Source organism: Lontra canadensis, unplaced genomic scaffold (assembly GCF_010015895.1).
Source record: "Lontra canadensis isolate GAN:19392208 unplaced genomic scaffold, GSC_riverotter_1.0 scaffold13, whole genome shotgun sequence".
NCBI classification, from domain to species: Eukaryota; Metazoa; Chordata; class Mammalia; order Carnivora; family Mustelidae; genus Lontra; species Lontra canadensis.
The window spans coordinates 18,199,292-18,216,051 of NW_022631007.1; the positions used below are offsets into that span (position 1 = coordinate 18,199,292).

Genomic DNA, 16,760 nt, shown 5'->3' on the forward strand with positions numbered 1-16,760 from the left:
CTTCCCCTGCTTGTGTTCCCTCTCTCACGCTCTCTGTCAAATAGATAAAATCCTCTTTAAAAATTAAAAAAATAATAAAAGATAACTTCCATCCCTGATGATTTTTTTTAATCCCAGCCCTTTTTAAAACAATATTTATTTCATTTAAAGTATTGGGTGCCTGGGTGGCTCAGTGGATTAAGCTGCTGCCTTCGGCTTGGGTCATGATCTCAGGGTCCTGGGATCGAGTCCCACATCGGGCTCTCTGCTCAGCAGGGAGCCTGCTTCCCTCTCTCTCTCTCTCTGCCTGCCTCTCTGTCTACTTGTGATCTCTCTCTGTCAAATCAATAAATAAAATCTTTAAAAAAAATTTAAAAAAAAAGTAATCTCCACATCCAACATGGGGTTCAAATTCATGACCCTGAGATCAAGAGTCACATGCTCTACTGCCAGCCAGCCAGGTGGCTCCCAGCCCTTTTTCAAATCATATTTTTTGTATTATGGGCAATACACATAATATAAAACTGACCATCTTAGCTACTTTTTTTTAAGGATTTTATTTATTTATTTGACAGACAGAGATCACAAGTAGGCAGAGAGGCAGGTAGAGAGAGGGGAGGAAGCAGGCTCCTTGCCAAGCAGAGAGCCCAATGCGGGACTCGATCCCAGGACCCTGAGATCATGACCTGAGCCGAAGGCAGAGGCTTAACCCATTGAGCCACCCAGGCGCCCTTAACCACTTTTAAGTGTACAGTTCAGTGGTATTAAGGGTATTCATGTTGTGCAGTCATCACCATCTTTCACCTTCAGACTCCTTTTGTCTTGTGAATGTGAATTCTGTCCCCATCAGACACTCCCACTTTTCCCCTCCCCCCAGCCCCTGGCCACCCCCATTCTACTTTCTATTAATTTGACTACTCTAGGTCCCTCATATACATGAAATCATAGCATTTGTCTCTTTGTGACTGGCTTATTTCACTGGGCGTAATGCCCTCAAGTTTCATTCATCTTGTAGTACATGTCAGAATTTCCTTCTTTTTAAGGCTGAATCATACTCCATTGTATAGATAGACCACATTTGTTTCCTCGTTCATGCGGTGTTGGAACTTGGATTTCTTTGGGCTGTCATGCATAATGCTGCTATGAATATGGGTGTACAAATATCTTTTGAAGGCCTTACGTTCAATTATTTTGGGTATTGTTGTGGATGAATGGTGTGCCACCCAAAATTCAGCTGTTGAATTCCTAACCCCACAATATGATTGTATTTGGAGATAGAGCCTTTACAGAGGTAATTAAAGTTATATGAGGTTGTATGGGTGGGACCCTAATCTGATATAGAGGTAGAAACACCAGAGAGCTCTTTCCCTCCTCATGTGCACACAGGAAAGGCCATGGGCGACACAGCATGGATGAAGCCATCTAAAGCCAGGAAGAGAGACCTCACTAGAAAACAACTCTGATGGCCCCTTTACCTTGCATGTCTAGCTCTAGAACTATAAGAAAACAAATTCTGTTGTTTAAGCCAGTCAGTCTGATATTCTGTTATGGCAGCCCTAGCAGACTAATATAGATATTTACCCAGGAGTAGAATTTCTGGATCATATGGTAATTCTATTTGCAATTTTTTAAGAAATAGCCATCTGTTCCCCACAGTGAGTCTGTCATTTTACATTTCCACTAGCCATGCACAAGCATTCCAGTTTTTCTATATCTTTGGAAAAGAACACTTGTTCTTTCCTATTTTTTTGATAGTAGCCATCCTGATGTGTGTGAGGTGGTAGCTCATTGTGGCTTGTGTTTGCTTCTCCGTAATGATTAGTTATGTTGAGCATCTTTTCCTGGGCTTATTGGCCATTTGTATGTATTCTTCAGAGAAATATTTATTGATGTCTTTTGCCCATTTTTTAATCAGGATGCTTTTTGTTGTTGTTTAGTTGTAGGAGTTCTCTATATATTTAGGATAAGAATCCCTTATTAAATATAAGATTTGCAAATATCTGCTCCCATTCTGTGGGTTGCCTTTTTACTCTGCTAATAGTGTCTTTTGATGCAAAAAATATTTTTAGGGGCACCTGGGTGGCTCAGTGGGTTAAAGCCTCTGCCTTTGGCTCAGGTCATGATCCCAGCGTCCTGGGATCAAACCCCATGCGTCGGGCTCTCTTCTCTACAGAGAGCCTGCTTCCTCCTCTCTCTGCCTGCCTCCCTGCCTGCTTGTGATCTCTCTCTCTGTCAAATAAATAAATAAAATCTTTTTTTAAAAAAATTTTTAATTTTGATGAACTCCAGTTTGTGGTTTTTTTTTCTTTTGTCATCTGTGCCTTTGGTGTTGTGTCCAAGAAATCATTGCCAAAACCAATGTCATGAAGCTTTTATTCTATGTTAAGTGTCCAACTTCATTCTTTTGCATGTGGATATCCATTTTTCCCAGCACCATGTGTTGAAAAGCCAGTCCTATCTCTATTGCTCTTGACATCCTTGATGAAAATCCTTTGACTGTATATGTGATGGTTTATTTCTGGGCATCCCATTCTATTCTGTCTGTCTGTCTTTCTATCTTTATGCCAGTGCCACACTGTTTTGGCTACTATAGTTTTGTGGTAAGTTTTGAAAGCAGAAAGTATAAATCCTCCAACTTTGTTCTTCTTTTCCAAGATTGTTTTGGCTATTCTCTTGACAAAATTTAAAGTTTGTGTTTTCTTAGAACACGGTAAACTTAGCTATTTTATAGCCTTTGATAATTCTGATATCCAATGTTTCTCTCATTTCGACTTACTCCTGTTAGTGGCATCTTGCTTCCTTGTGTGCTGGATTATCTTTGACTGTGTCCTGGGTTTTGTATTTGAAAAATTACTTATATAAATAGCTTGAGGTCTAAGATGCTGCTATCTTCTGCCAGAGAGGGTTTTATTTGCTTCTGCCTGGAACCTTGGAATGCTACCCTTTGGGAGCCACCATAAACCAAGTCCAGGTTTGAGGGGCCCTGGATTGCTTAGGTGAGGGGACAGCAGAGTATGAGACTGCACAGGGACTGTGTACTTCAAGCTCACCCCGCCTAATGTGGGGGTTTATCCCCAACCCTGAGTGAGTTCTGAGCTTTGAAGTTTCTCTCCCTTTCCCTCCCTGAGGCTGCTGAAACTGCAGGTCTTCTTTGCAGCTGTTGCTTGTGAGTCTGCAGATGCCCTCAGGACAAAAGGAGCTTTGAGTGCCAGGCTCGCCCCAGTCCTTCCCTGTCCTCAATTTGGAGCACAAACACTGAAACTCCCTCACTTGCTTGTTTGCTCTTTTGTGCCTTTCAGAAGAGAGGTATGCTTATCAGTCTTTTGTATTGGTCTGGATTATAGAGCAGGATCTCACCTAAAGGGGAAGTCCAGAAGGTCTCTTCTAAAAGCACAGCTTTGACCAGTCTTGCCAGGAGCTAATCATGATAGTCTAGAGCCCAGCTTTGTGATCATTAATTCATTCAAGGCTGCCCTGCATCCTGGAGGCAAGTACTAGTGTTATCCCCATCTCACAGGTAAACATCTGGAGCATGGAGAGGCCAGGCTAACTTGCCTCAAGGTTGCACAGCTAACTGAGTGGCAGGATCAGCACGGTGACCCATTGTGTATTACTGCAGAGATGCTGCTCCTCTTCTTCTTCTTAGGAGCGTTCTGGGGCTCCCCACCATCTGGAGTCCTGAGAACAGACCACCCCACCCCCAACCCAGCAATCAAGGCCCTTCCAGCTTCCCCTGGCCACACTGGCTCCTGCCCATCCCCAGCTCTGCTCTGTGGGTGCTCTTTCCTCCCCCTACCTTACATGCTTCCTATGAACCTGTCCAGACCTGACTCGGAGGCTGGAACTCTACTGTGCCCTCTCAAAGTCCCTTATTCAAGTGGGACCCAGGCCCTGAGTACCCCATTTGTCCAAAGCCAAGGCCCACAGTGGGAGCTCCCCAACCCCACAGCAGCAACCCAGGTCTGGGCACTCTGCTGGGCATCAGGTACAGCAAACAGACCAGAGCCTGTCCCCAAGCACACAGCCTGTCTGCAAGGGGCTGGAGCAGGCCAAGGGGTCCCATGTCAGGGACCAGGAACTGTCAAGCGATCCTGGGGATGCCTTGCCCAAGGCCAGGTCAGCCTTGGAGGGTGCCTGGTGGGTGAGGCAGGGGAGGCTGTCAGGCCCACCTGCCACCCCTAGGTGCCCATTGGTCCCCTCTCTGACTTTCTGACAGGTGAACAATAATGGGATCATCTCCTTCCTGAAGGAGGTCTCTCAGTTCACCCCAGTGGCCTTTCCCATCGCCAAGGACCGCTGCGTAGTGGCAGCCTTCTGGGCAGATGTGGACAATCGACGTGCAGGTGATGTGTACTACCGGGAGGCCACTGACCCAGCCACGCTGCGCAGAGCCACAGAGGATGTCAGGCGATACTTCCCTGAGCTCCTGGACTTCTCCGCCACCTGGGTTTTCATAGCCACCTGGTACCGCGTGACCTTCTTCGGAGGCAGCTCCTCTTCCCCTGTGAGTTTTCTGTCCTGGGGTAGGGAGGACGTCCGTCTGGGGTCTAGGGTCTCCCCCTAGGGGCTGCACCTGGCTGAGGTGGGCCAGACATAATCACTGGTCCATGCCTGAGACAGGAACACCCAGCTCAGGGATGGAAGTCACTCTCCCAGGGTCACAGAGCCAGGCTGGATGAGGACAGAGCCTTGACCTTCCCAGCCCTCCCAGAAAACACTTGCCTCTATAGGAAAATGCCAAATGCCCTGACACAGTAGTTCACACACCAGAGAGATGCAGATTGCATGTGTCAGAAGGATTTCCATCTGGAATGGTTCAATGCTCAATAGGCTAAGTGGGAAGTTTATTCTGTTTTATCCTTTATTCTGTGATAACGCCAAACAACAAAGGCAGCAGGGGCACGTCTTTCCTGTGGGGCACACTCTCGATGCCAAGCGCTGAGAAGTGCTCAGCACAGCACAACCTGGGGCAGGAACTCTCATGGAGACTGCTCTGCAAGCCATATGGGGCTCCAGAGCAGGGAGAATGGGATGGTTCAGAGCAGCCCAAGGGACAGCTGTGTCAGGACCCTGGGCTGCGGGGGAGAGGCAGAGCAGTCAACGCCCGGGCCAGGCTTCCCATCATACACATGCCTGGGCAGAGGGTGGGGGCAGGTGAGGCTTTCACTCAGGGTGTAGGGGTGCCCAGTGGGAACCTGGAGGTGCAGCCGGGGTCCCTAGCAATGGTGACTCAGGTAAACAGTGTGAGTGGGAGACAGGGCCTGCAGGCAGGGACATGCGAGTCCCGCACAAACCCTGAGTTCTCCAGCGGCCAAGATGACAAAGAGAATGCCAGCAAGCACATCAGCCAGGGACACTGAGGGCCCGAGATGTTCACTGTTGAATATCTTAAAAGCAGTATGACAGTGAATAGGGGAAGACGGGCTTTTTCCATAAACATTACTACAAATAAATATTTACACTTTTCATGAAATTTATTCATGCACAGTCCACTAATATTTTGTCAGCTTCACTTGTTTTTCTTATCAATTTGTAAGAAAAACATCTTTGTAACAAAAAGAAAAAAGAATCAGTAAGTCTGCTAGCAAGAGATCAGTCCCATCAAACACCTATTGCATCCTGACACACTTTAACAAATAGAGCCGGCTAGAACGCGCTGTTTTGTGTTTTGTTTTTTTACTCAGCAGTAGTAGGGCATTTTCCTCCTTCTCCCACGTGGAAATCTGTGGCACTTCTGCAGCCCCCTGGGAGGAGGAGGAAACCCTAACTTCTCCAGTTTGCAGGCTGGCAGGCCCGGATATGGGGGTTACAGATTATCGGGCAACACATGCATCCCTGGAAGGGGTCAGAGTTCTGGGTTTGGGTGCTGGTCTGTAACCTGGGAGCCTCCCAGAGCCAGCTGCTCAGCAGAGAGGGAGCGTGAAACTCCATGCGGGGTCTGGGTCTCCTCGAACACTGGACCCTACCTCTAGCCACACCGGCCATTGGCTTGCCCTTCCTCTGCTCACCGCCACTCCGCTTTCACGGCCACTGATCCTGGTTGTCTTCAGAGTGCTAGCAGCAGGTCTGTGTTCCTGAAGGGGAGCACTCAGTCTTCCTGCTGTTCATGGTTATGTAAGGGAAAGGACAGACCAGTGCTGTCCCACTGTGCACACCTGCAGACCATCCCAGTGCCGGGTGGCACCGATGGCAAGGTGTCCCGTGGTGGGCACTGCCAGGCCCTGCTAGATTGGGGGCCATTGTCTGGCACGAGTCTCCAGCGGGAAGGTTGCTGCCCACAGAGGCCTGATTGCCCCTCAAGCCTGTGCCCCCCTCCCAGGCACGAACAAGCCAGATGTGTAAGCCCAGGTCTCCCCTTGCCCAGCCGGGGGTCCCAGCATGCTGCGCCCTTGCCAGCCGCTCCAGCACACACGGAAGCTCTTTCTCTATTATGCTTCACCTCTCAGCTTCTAGTGTTGCTGAATTTGTCCTGTATTATCAATGAGGTGTCTTCCGTGGTAATGCCTCTGTTCACATAAACTTTGCCAATTTTCTGTTGTCTTTTTCTTCCTGGCCCATGGAAGTTCTGCTTCAATTTAGGATATCAATAATTTCACCTGCCCCCTCTGTTATAAATACATTTTTCACTTTGCTGTGTTGCCACTCTGTTTGATCTTATGGCACTTTTTTATACGCAGAAGTTTTTGTAGTCAAATATATAAATCTCCTTTTTGGTTTTTGCAGTTAACAAATGTTACACTTAAAGTCTTTCCTCGACGTGGCTCCAAGCACTTGCCTATATTTTCCTCTAGGGCTTTGATGGTTCTGTTCACAACCTTACTTGATGTGGTATTTATTTTCATGAGTGATATAAAGCTCTAAATTTCTTCTTTTTAAGACAGTTTCCTATTTGTTCCAAGATCACTTCTTAATCCCACCCCTTCCCCAGTCTGAAATAACATCTCATGTATATACCACTCAATAATATCTTCGTGGAAGAGAAATCCATGAAAAACAAAACAAAAAAAAACCCTGCTTTTCCTTGTTTCCTCTTTTTATCTTTCCCTCTTTACATTTTTTGTTTCACAAGAAGCAATTTTGGGGATTTTACCTGGTTATCACTAACTCTTTTGCCCCAGCCACCTCAGGGCGCAGTGTCTGCACCTGGCGTCTGGGGCCCTGGTGACACCTCAGTGTGTCCCACTCACCAGCTAACCATTCTTAGGGGTCCTGACCTATGCGAGGGCCTCAGGATCTAGGGACACAGTGGAGGATGAGGACAAGGCCATCAGCTCGACAGCAGATGGCTGACCAGCTAGTTAGAAAGACAGAGGAAGGGTCAGTGGATGAGGACATTGTGTGAAGGCATGCTAAAGGGGGCAGGGCCTTGCAACGTGGATGGGGGAGCCCAGAACCCGGTTCAGGCCTCCCTCCTTGGCAGGTCAACACGTTCCAGACCGTGCTTATCACTGACGGCAAGTTCTCCTTCACCATCTTCAACTATGAGTCCATCACGTGGACCACGGGCACACACGCCAGCAGCGGGGGTGACACCACGGGCCTGGGGGGCATCGCAGCCCAGGTAGGGGCCCGGCTCCCCACTGCCACAACTGTCCTGTCTGTCCAGACAGTCCCCCCCCTACACACACCCAGTACTGTGCAGACGCCAGTGTGAGGCCTTCTGATGCTAACCCCAGGCCAGATCCAGAAACATCCTCAGGTCAAAGGCACTTCTGTCCTACCCTGTGTTTCCCTGGCCTCCCAGGGCCAGCTGCAGCCAAGGCACATGGGACCCTGGTTCTGTGCACGCTACCTGTCCTGGGGTCTGCCCTGCGTGTGGCCCACAGAACTGTGGCCAGCAGGAAATCACAGGTGTCAAGGGAGTGGTCAAGTGCAAGTCCCCAAGGCCATCAAGTGCTCCCTCAGGGTGGGAATACCCTCATCTCCTTCCTAGCCATCTACTTTCTTCTGAGGTCACACCTGCCCCTTGGCTCCAGGGAGCCAAGAGGCCAGGGAGGGAGTCCCTGCAGGTGTGTGAGGGCAGCATGCTAGGGCCCAACTGTGTCGGTGGCCAGGATCTGTGGCCCAGCTGGGAGGCTGCTGCTCAGAACAGTAACAACGTAGAGGGTGGTAGGGTACCCCCAAACCCATAAAACTCCAGGACTACAAGGCCATCTTCCACATGATCTCTTTGACCATGGCCACCGCAGGGAGGTAGGTCCCGGGAATTTTAGAGACCTGCAGACCAACCCATGCCTGCCCCCGCCCCCCGCCGACTCTCCATTCCCCACCCCACCCCCAGGCCGGCTTCAATGCGGGTGATGGGCGGCGCTACTTCAGCATCCCTGGCTCCCGCACAGCAGACATGGCGGAGGTGGAGACCACCACCAACGTGGGCGTGCCCGGGCGCTGGGCGTTCAGAATCGATGATGCCCAGGTGCGCGTGGGGGGCTGCAGCCATACAAGTAAGAGGATGGAGCCAGCGGCTCAGGGCTGTGGGTTGGGGGGGCTCAGGGAGTGGGGGGATGACAGGAGGGGGGGGACCCTAGTGGGGAGGAGGTAGCGGGAGGCTGGGGACAGGGCAGGCTGCTGGCCAGGAAGGCTTGGCCTCCTCCACCCCTCTCCCCCAGCCATGAACGTGGCCAGGTAGCAGCTGGCCCCTTGAGCCCTGTCTCCTCTTGGTGAGGCTTCCCTACCTCGGCTCCGGCTCCAGGGCCAGGGAATCTGCTGGAGACCAAGGTTTGTGGTGCAAAGTGGAGGAGTCGGGGCCGCCCCTTCTTGGGGCCAGGAGTCGACGCTTTCCCCTCATTCTCTCCCAGCCTGTGTCCTTGGTGGGGGAGGAGCACCACCCAGGTCTCCTGTGTCCCCAGGACCACCTAGAAGTCAGATACTCTTTTCACCCATTTCCCCACATTTGCCGTGGGCTTGCTGTTTCCTGGGATTTGACACTTGTTACACACCCCAGGCATCTACTGAGTGGAGGGAGTTGAAAGCTCAGAAGGTGCAGTAGATAGGGGGAGGGTCCCCCCCAAGGGCAGAAAGATGCATCTTGGCCCCTTCCCCTGGGGGGACCCTGGAGGAGGCACAGAAGCTCCTGAAACATGATGCTTATAAACAGAGATGAGGAGATTGATTTGGCCACTCGCTGGAGAGCTAACCACAGGCCCCACAAAGGCCACAGTGAGGCTGGTGTCCAGAGGGTCCTAGCAGACTCACCTCCCACCCACAAGGAGGCTGAGGGCTTCTCAGAACACCAGTCTCTGAGAGCTACCCCAGGGCAGGTGCAGCCGATAGCGACTGGCCAGGGGGGCAGAYGCACASTTCTCAGGGCCCAGGGCCTGGGGTACAGGCACGTGCTGGTGGGCAGAAAGTCTCACCAAGGACCAGGGAAGATGCTCCAGCAAGAGATGCCTGGGGAACCTGAGCCCACCCACTCACTGGAGCACCAAGTACGCCTCAGCCCGAGTCTGAGCTTAGGGGATGTGGGAACTCCCAACCAAGGAGCCCAAGAGCCAGTGGCTTGAGTTGCTGAGGATCAAGGCATGGGTGCGGATGTGGGCTGCTGTGAGCTGGCATCAGTGTAGTGTGGACGCAAGCCTGAGCGGTGGGTGACAGGTGTGGATACACGTGGGGACTGGTGTGAGCAGATGTGGCTATACATGTGGGTGCACGTGTAGGTACAGGTGTGGGTCTAGGTGTAGGCAGGCCCATGCCCCCTTTCTAGAAAGGTTGCAGGCTGTGAGACCCTGAGAAACGGGATCTTCAGAGGAGGGTCTGGCCAGTCCCCCGGGGATCCCTTTCCCACGCGGATGTGCTTCCCCTGCTATCTAAGACTTCTAGGGGGGAGTAGATGAGAAGGCATTGCTGGGCCTTCCCAACTAGTGCACACAGAAGCCCGCTGGAGCCCCCTTGCTTCCCCACGGCCACACTGCAAGCCCAGGAGATAGAGCCCACATGCTGGCTTTGCTGGCAAGGGAGGGCCGAGTCCCACCTGAGAGGCCCTGAGTGCATCCACATCTGGAAGTCTAGCTCTTGAGAAAGGCAGGTCCCAAAACTGGGCCCACGCAGAGAGCACACTCTACAGGGTCGCCAAACCACGACTGGTTAAGTGACAGTGTGGCTACGTGAGTAGAAGTGCATGCACGAGCAGCAGAAATAATCCAAAAGACGCCCTTTGCTCTGATGGTGCTCTGGGCCCCAGGGTACTTTCAGGAGTGTCCCCTATTGCTCCCCTTGATTAGGCCAGATCTCCCGGGTGCCCCCTAGCAACAGGAGATCCGAGACCTTGGGGTGCTCTAGTTACCTGCCAATTTGTGCTCCGTCCCTGCCAATGTCACTAGCCTTACTTCTCCAGAGGGGGAGGGTCCCCTGAGCTGGGCTCTGAGGGTGGCTGGTCCTGAAGGGCCCAGGCACAGGGTTAGGTGGGCCCCAGGAACTGCTGGAGGCCCTCCCTGGCCAGGAGGCTGTGATACGAGAAACCCTGCCTTCCAGAGCTCTGAGGGCGGCCCTTTTGTTTCCATGGGAAGATCTGGAGGGGCAGCTGGGCCTACGTTTAGGCAACAGTTGGCGGCAGTGCTGAAATCAGATTGCATCCCCCTCTTGGAGGGTCTGAGGGCCCCTGACCCACCTCTGGCTCCCACGGGGGTCCCTCCTCTTCCACGTCTGTGGATGTTCTTCCCATGAGGCACACTCCCATCTTTCTGTGTTGCTGGGCACACTTGGGTCTTTGTCTTCTTAGTTCCTCAGAGAAATCTATAAGTTGATGGATTAAAGTCATAAGAAGGTGCTATGGAGGGGAGCCTGGGGGGCTCAGTCAGTCCAGCGTCTGCCTTCAGCTCAGGTCATGATCTCAGGGTCCTGGGATTGAGACCCACATCAGGCTCCCTGCTCCATGGGGAGCCTGTTTCTCCCTCTGTCTGCAGTCCTCCTGCTTGTGCTGCTCTCGCTCTCTCTGACAAATAAACAAATAAAATTTAAAAAAAAAAAGAAAGAAAGAAAGAAAACAAAAAAGAAGAAGAAGATGGTGCTGTGGGCATGACGGGTGCAGGGGAAGCCAACGTCCCAGCTTGGGCATCCAGGTGTCAGCGGGACATGCGGGCAGGCAGTAGACAGCAGGCGCACCGGGCATCCTGGGAAGAACTGGGAAGTTAACTGCGGATGCTGGGCTGCCAGCAGACCGCACAGCCATTCCTCCGAGATGGGCCCTTTGGGTCCAGGGAGGGAAGGGACGGCTCGTTCCTTCCTGTGTCCACAGCCTCCGTGTGCCTGGCCCTGCGCCCGTGCCTTAACGGTGGCAAGTGCATCGATGACTGTGTCACGGGCAACCCCTCCTACACCTGCTCCTGCCTCTCAGGCTTCACGGGGAGGCGGTGTCACCTGGGTGAGTTTATACTGCCAGCACAGCCAGTGGCCTCAGGGCCAAAGGTCCAGGGTCTCTGTCTCCATGGTGTGGGTGCTGTGGGGTGGGAGGATGGGGTAGCGAGGGGGTGGTGAGAGTACATAAACGCTGTGGCTCCCTGACGTTGAGCATGTGGGCTGGGGGTGCATCTGCCCCTTTGAAGCCGACCCCCGCTGGAAGTGAGGCCCGGAATGGGTCCGGGAAGATCCTCCCCAACCTGGCTTCCTCCACTGAGGCCCCAGCTGCCCCGTTTTTCAGATGTGAACGAATGTGTTTCCCATCCGTGTCAAAATGGCGGGACCTGCACACATGGTGTGAACAGCTTCAGCTGCCAGTGCCCGGCCAGCTTCGGGGGACCCACCTGTGAGACACGTAAGAGGAGCATGCCCAGGTCCTCGGGCCCCACTGGTGGAAGAATGACCAGAATGGTCCTGCCTGACCAGGGGTGGGGGTTGGTCAGCCTCATGCGAGCCCTGAGTCAACATCGGCAGAGGGCATGGCAGTGGGCCCACTGGGGACAGAGCCCAGACTCTAGAGGAAAGCCCCATCTCAGGGGTACGGCAGGAACACTGACCATGGCACTCATGCCTCCTGGGCCCTGATGTTCAGACCAGGGATGGCAGATGGGAACAGGCCAGTGTCCAGTTCCAGCTTGGCCGCGGGGCCTGCCCGACAGCCACCCAGGTACAATTGGAGTCATCACTGCCCCTCAGCTCTGGACTGGCTTGCTTGCTGTTTCTCTCCAGCCCCCGGGGTCTCACAGCCTTGACATGGGTTGGGGTCCTTCTTGAGACCTCCCTTGCTTCCAGACTGCAGCTGCACCCCACTCCGCCACCCGCTTCTGAGTGGGGCTCTTTTGAAGCAATGCTGGCAGATCCAACCTCCACTTCCTGCCCTTCACCCAGCCCTCTCTGGGGCCCCCACATCCTGGCTCTTTGCCCACCTGGTAAAGGAAGATGGAATCCCCACTGCTGCCCCTAGTCTCGCTGTGGGAAGCTGCTAGGGGAACCCAAAAAAGAGAGTCCCTTAAAATGAAAGCAAATGTGCTCTAATCCCCACTCAGCTGGACCCACAGCCATTCCCCTAAATATACTTACTGATGTGTAACCATTATTGAGGAACACGTATAACACATGGTTAAATCAAGTGTGTACAAATAACAATTGTACAAGAATGTCTCAATCTAGAAGAACTGTTTCTAAGAGCGACTTAGAGCCACAAGAAATGTTTTAAAGTCTGGGACCCCAGTGTATATATACATGTCTGGGCCCAGCAAGGCCCGTAGGAGGGCCCGGGGCTATAGCCAGGAGCCCTGTGCCTTGGCCTCCTCGCGGCCACTCTGATGACAGCAACAGGTCCCAGGTCCCCATGGAGGCTCACTGGTCTCAGGACCCACCTGAGCCCACAGAGCACACAACAGCAGGGACATGTGTGCTGTTCACCTGGAGCCCCTCCTCCCCCCAGGCGCCCAGCACTGCTCTTTGGTGGGGTCAGGACCCAGGAGACAGGAGTCACCTAGCACTGTGGCCACCAAAGCACCTCCACACGTCCCCTGTCCTCCCCCCACACCGGCCCCCACAAGTCTAGGAGGGCCTCATGCTCTAACGATCTAACGATTGCCTTGGCTCCTATACTGAGTTGTTTGGGGCAAGCGCTGTCATCAGGACATGTGACATAGCTGAGGGAAGGCAGTGTCCCTCCCACTCCCCTCCCCACTGGCTCAGCTGCCAGGGCTCACAGGCCAGGAGCCACCAGGGAGCCTGAGGGGACGGCATGGTAGGTGAAGGTGGCCAGAGGCGAGCTCCACCACGGTGGGTTCCCACCTGATGGGGGCTGAGTGCCTTTGTACCAGACCATGCAACACATCACCTGCCTGCCCACAACCCATCACCTCAGAGCCATTCAGGCCCCTCCTGCACATCTGCACGTGCACCACCTTCAAGACCCTGTCACAGGCTGTGTCACTCTGCCCCACCGAGGAACCCTGCTCTGTGCTGGCAGCTGAGAACACTCAGCCTTGTGTCCCCAGCCAGCATGCACACAGCCTCCTACCACAAGGGATGGGCTGAAACAGACCCCGTGTGGCCAGTTGTTGGGCTGCTGAGTGGGGACTATCCAGCCAGGCCCCCCCAACAGCCTGATGCCCTCCAGAATGGGGTTCAGCAGGAATCCCCAGGGGCCCAGCCGGAGTTCCAACACCTTCCACCGCTCTGTCCTTGCAGCACTGTCTCCATGTGACACCAGAGAATGTAAGAACGGTGGCCAGTGCCAGGCGGAGGAGGGCTCAGCGGTGTGCCTATGCCTGCCTGGCTACACGGGTGTGGCCTGTGAGACGGGTGAGGGGCCAGCCCTGGGGGGCGGGAGAGGCTAGTGCCTGGGAGTCAAAGGCTGGCTTGAGCCAAGATCCCGCCTCCGCTGCCCCCAGATGTGGATGAGTGTGCCTCCAGCCCGTGCCTCAATGGGGGCTCGTGTGTCAACCTCCTGGGGAACTTCACCTGCCTGTGCGCAGAACCCTTCGAGGGACCTCGCTGTGAGACAGGTAACAGCCCGTGCCTGCAGCCCCCAGAACAGTAGTCCCTCGCCTGCAGCCCCCAGAACAGTAGTCCCTCGCAGCCATCTGGCCCCTTTCCCTCACTGTCCAGTTCAGCCCCCCCTCTGTCCTGGGGGGTACTTTCCCCAGCCCTGCCTGTACCAGTCTGTCCCCTGAGCTTCCATGCTGGTCCCAACTCTGCCACCATGGGTGGTGCAGGGCTGAGTGTGCCTCCTGTCCCCTCTAGTCCCCTCCAGTCCTGGTAGCCATCTATGAGATGCAGGGCAAGATGGCCACCCTCTCATGGCCTTTCTTCCTGCTCAGGAGATTCTTGGCTTATTAACATCCTTTTTTCCTACTCCAGACCCCTCACCATGCAAGGGAACAAGCCACAGTAGCTGGCAAGAAAACTGACCTTTATTACATGTGATGAAATCTGCTAGTTGCTACTTCATGTTGTTTTAAATGCTGGTTATGACTTGGTAGATCAGTTAAGAGGCCAACTCGATTTTACAACCCACAGAATAAATTCAGGTTAGCATCTGACATCGCCCTGACCACCAAAGGCCTCGCTTGGCCACTGTGCCAGCAAAGCAAAGGTCACAGCATGGGCAGCTGCTCCCCCTGGGAGAAGCTCATGAGAAGCTTGTCAGATTTAGTTTGAGCCTAAAAACTTAAGAAGGAAATTAAATTTTACCCATAAGTAAGATATAGATGGATGCTATGCCCTCCATCAGCCTTTGGTCAGAGGGCCACACACAGGACAGCCCGTGTCCTGAGGAGAGGGTGAGGCTCTGCCATGCAGAGGGGGAGGAGGGAAGTGCAGCAACCTTACCTGTTTGGTTGCTTAAAATCACTGTGATGGGTCACAGTTCACCTTGCCCAGATTGTTATCTAAATATCTAATATCTGTGTATTTAACTAAGCTCATGTTAGAAAACAGATCAATGATTTCAAAAGATTTGCAAAGAAACCACCTGTTGTACAGAAAGAATGATACAAAGAAAAGCAACCAATACGAAACAACAGAACTGACACTTCCACCCTTAGTAAAAGCTTATTAGTCCCATTACAAGGTGGCAGTCTGGACATTCTACCTAGATTCAACAGGAAGGTAGACAAAAATTAGAGATAATTGAAAAAAAAAAAAGAGTACCCATTCTTCGGATTCTGGCCAAGAAAGATTGACTGCTCTGAGAATTTCCCTCACCATCAAAACTAGAAAAGCAGTTAAAATATATGAAATGACTGTTTTCTGCCATTGGACCACAGGCATCACAGGGTTGCTACTCCTGTGAGGAGGGACTGAAAGGAAGGGCACTCTATAGTCTGCCTGTGGGAATTTCCAGGCCACTGTGCAGCAAGCACATCCAGGCTCTAGCAGTTTCTCTGAGTCTCTGGGTCATGGAGGCAGAGATTCTAGTTTGGTAGCTGCAATTGGTGGGGAGAATTCCAGAAAGGATGGAGTTACTCAGAGGGACTGGGGAGAGTGCAAGAAGAATTTGCAGAGGGACCCCTTGCCTCTTCACTCAGCATGGGGGTGGGGGGGGGTATGACTCACTTCTCTACAGCCAGAGTGCATACAGAGCTCCTCACGCCCATGGCCAAGGTGGAGAGAGTCTTTACTGGGGTATTATCTTGCTGATATGGAAAAAAAAAACACTAGGATAAGACTAATCTGACCTTTCTTAGCAAATATTAAAGGAAAATTTGAAAGGTTCAAAACAATCCCAAGTAATTGAACCATATGCCAGAATCAAATCCTATACTCTTTAAAGGAATATAACAGAATCCAGGACCTCCAAATACCCAACCAAAAATTATCAAGCATACTAAGAATCAAGAATATATGAACCACAGCCAGGAGAAAAGCAGATCAATAGAAACAGGTGGCAGAGATGATGATGAAATTATCTGCCCAGATATGCGTGTTTAATCGTCCACTGTGAACATGCTCCATGTGCTCAAGACCATTGAGGAAAAAAGATACAGTGAGAAGTAGAGAATAGAAGAAAACAAGCTTCTAGGAGATAAAAACAAAAACATAAGATATCAACTTAAAAAATATACTGGCTATATTAACAACAGGTTAGATATTGCAGAAGGGAAGATAAGTGAATGTGAAGAAAGAAACAGCCCAACAAGCAGCACAGGAAGGAGAGACTATACCCAGGACCATATCCTCAGCAACCTGTGGGGTTGTGTATGTACGGGTAGAGTCCCAGAAGGAGGGAGGAGACCAGAGGAGCACAGAAAATGAATGAAGAAGTAAGAGCCAAATATGTTCTAAATTTGATGAAAATTAAAACCCACACATCCAAGAAAAGCATGAAGAAAATCACATGAAGCACCTCATAGTCAAACTGCTGAAAACCAATAACAAAGAGAACACCTGAAAAGCAGCCAGAGGAAAAAGACAAGACACAGCACATACAGAGAAGTAAGAATCTAACAGATTTCTCATCAGAAACAACACAAGCCCAGAGAGAGTGTGCTGTCAACCTAGTAGTCTATACACAGGAAAATCATCTTTCAAAAATTAAGGTGAAATTAAGATATTTTTCAGATAGCAGAAACAGATAATTATTCATCACAAGCATATCTTATTTATAAGAAACATTAAAGGAAATTCCTTAGACTGAAGAAAAATAGCACCAGAAGAAAATCCAGATCTACACAAATAAATGAAGAGCTCTAGAAACAGTAAATGCCTGGGTAAACGCGCAGGCGCACCTCATTTTATTGCCCTTCACTGACACTGTGTTCTGTACAAATTAAAGCTTTGTGGCAACCCTGCACCAAGCGAGCCCAACAGGTTCATTCTTCCAATAGCATTCATTCACTGTGTCTCTGTGTCATATCTGAGATATTTCA

General features: G+C 51.7%; 1 protein-coding gene across 4 annotated transcripts in view; it reads left to right on the forward strand.

The window, feature by feature from the left end:
- SNED1 (sushi, nidogen and EGF like domains 1) overlaps positions 1-16,760 on the forward strand; it is an 89,894-nt gene that overhangs the window by 20,864 nt on the left and 52,270 nt on the right. For all 4 annotated transcript variants that reach the window (XM_032857697.1, XM_032857695.1, XM_032857696.1 and 1 more), the window contains exons 2-8: positions 4,196-4,483; positions 7,400-7,540; positions 8,261-8,423; positions 11,213-11,338; positions 11,615-11,728; positions 13,579-13,692; positions 13,782-13,895. In XM_032857697.1, the coding sequence (XP_032713588.1) occupies positions 4,196-4,483; positions 7,400-7,540; positions 8,261-8,423; positions 11,213-11,338; positions 11,615-11,728; positions 13,579-13,692; positions 13,782-13,895 (1,060 nt within the window). The remainder of the gene's footprint in view (positions 1-4,195; positions 4,484-7,399; positions 7,541-8,260; positions 8,424-11,212; positions 11,339-11,614; positions 11,729-13,578; positions 13,693-13,781; positions 13,896-16,760) is intronic.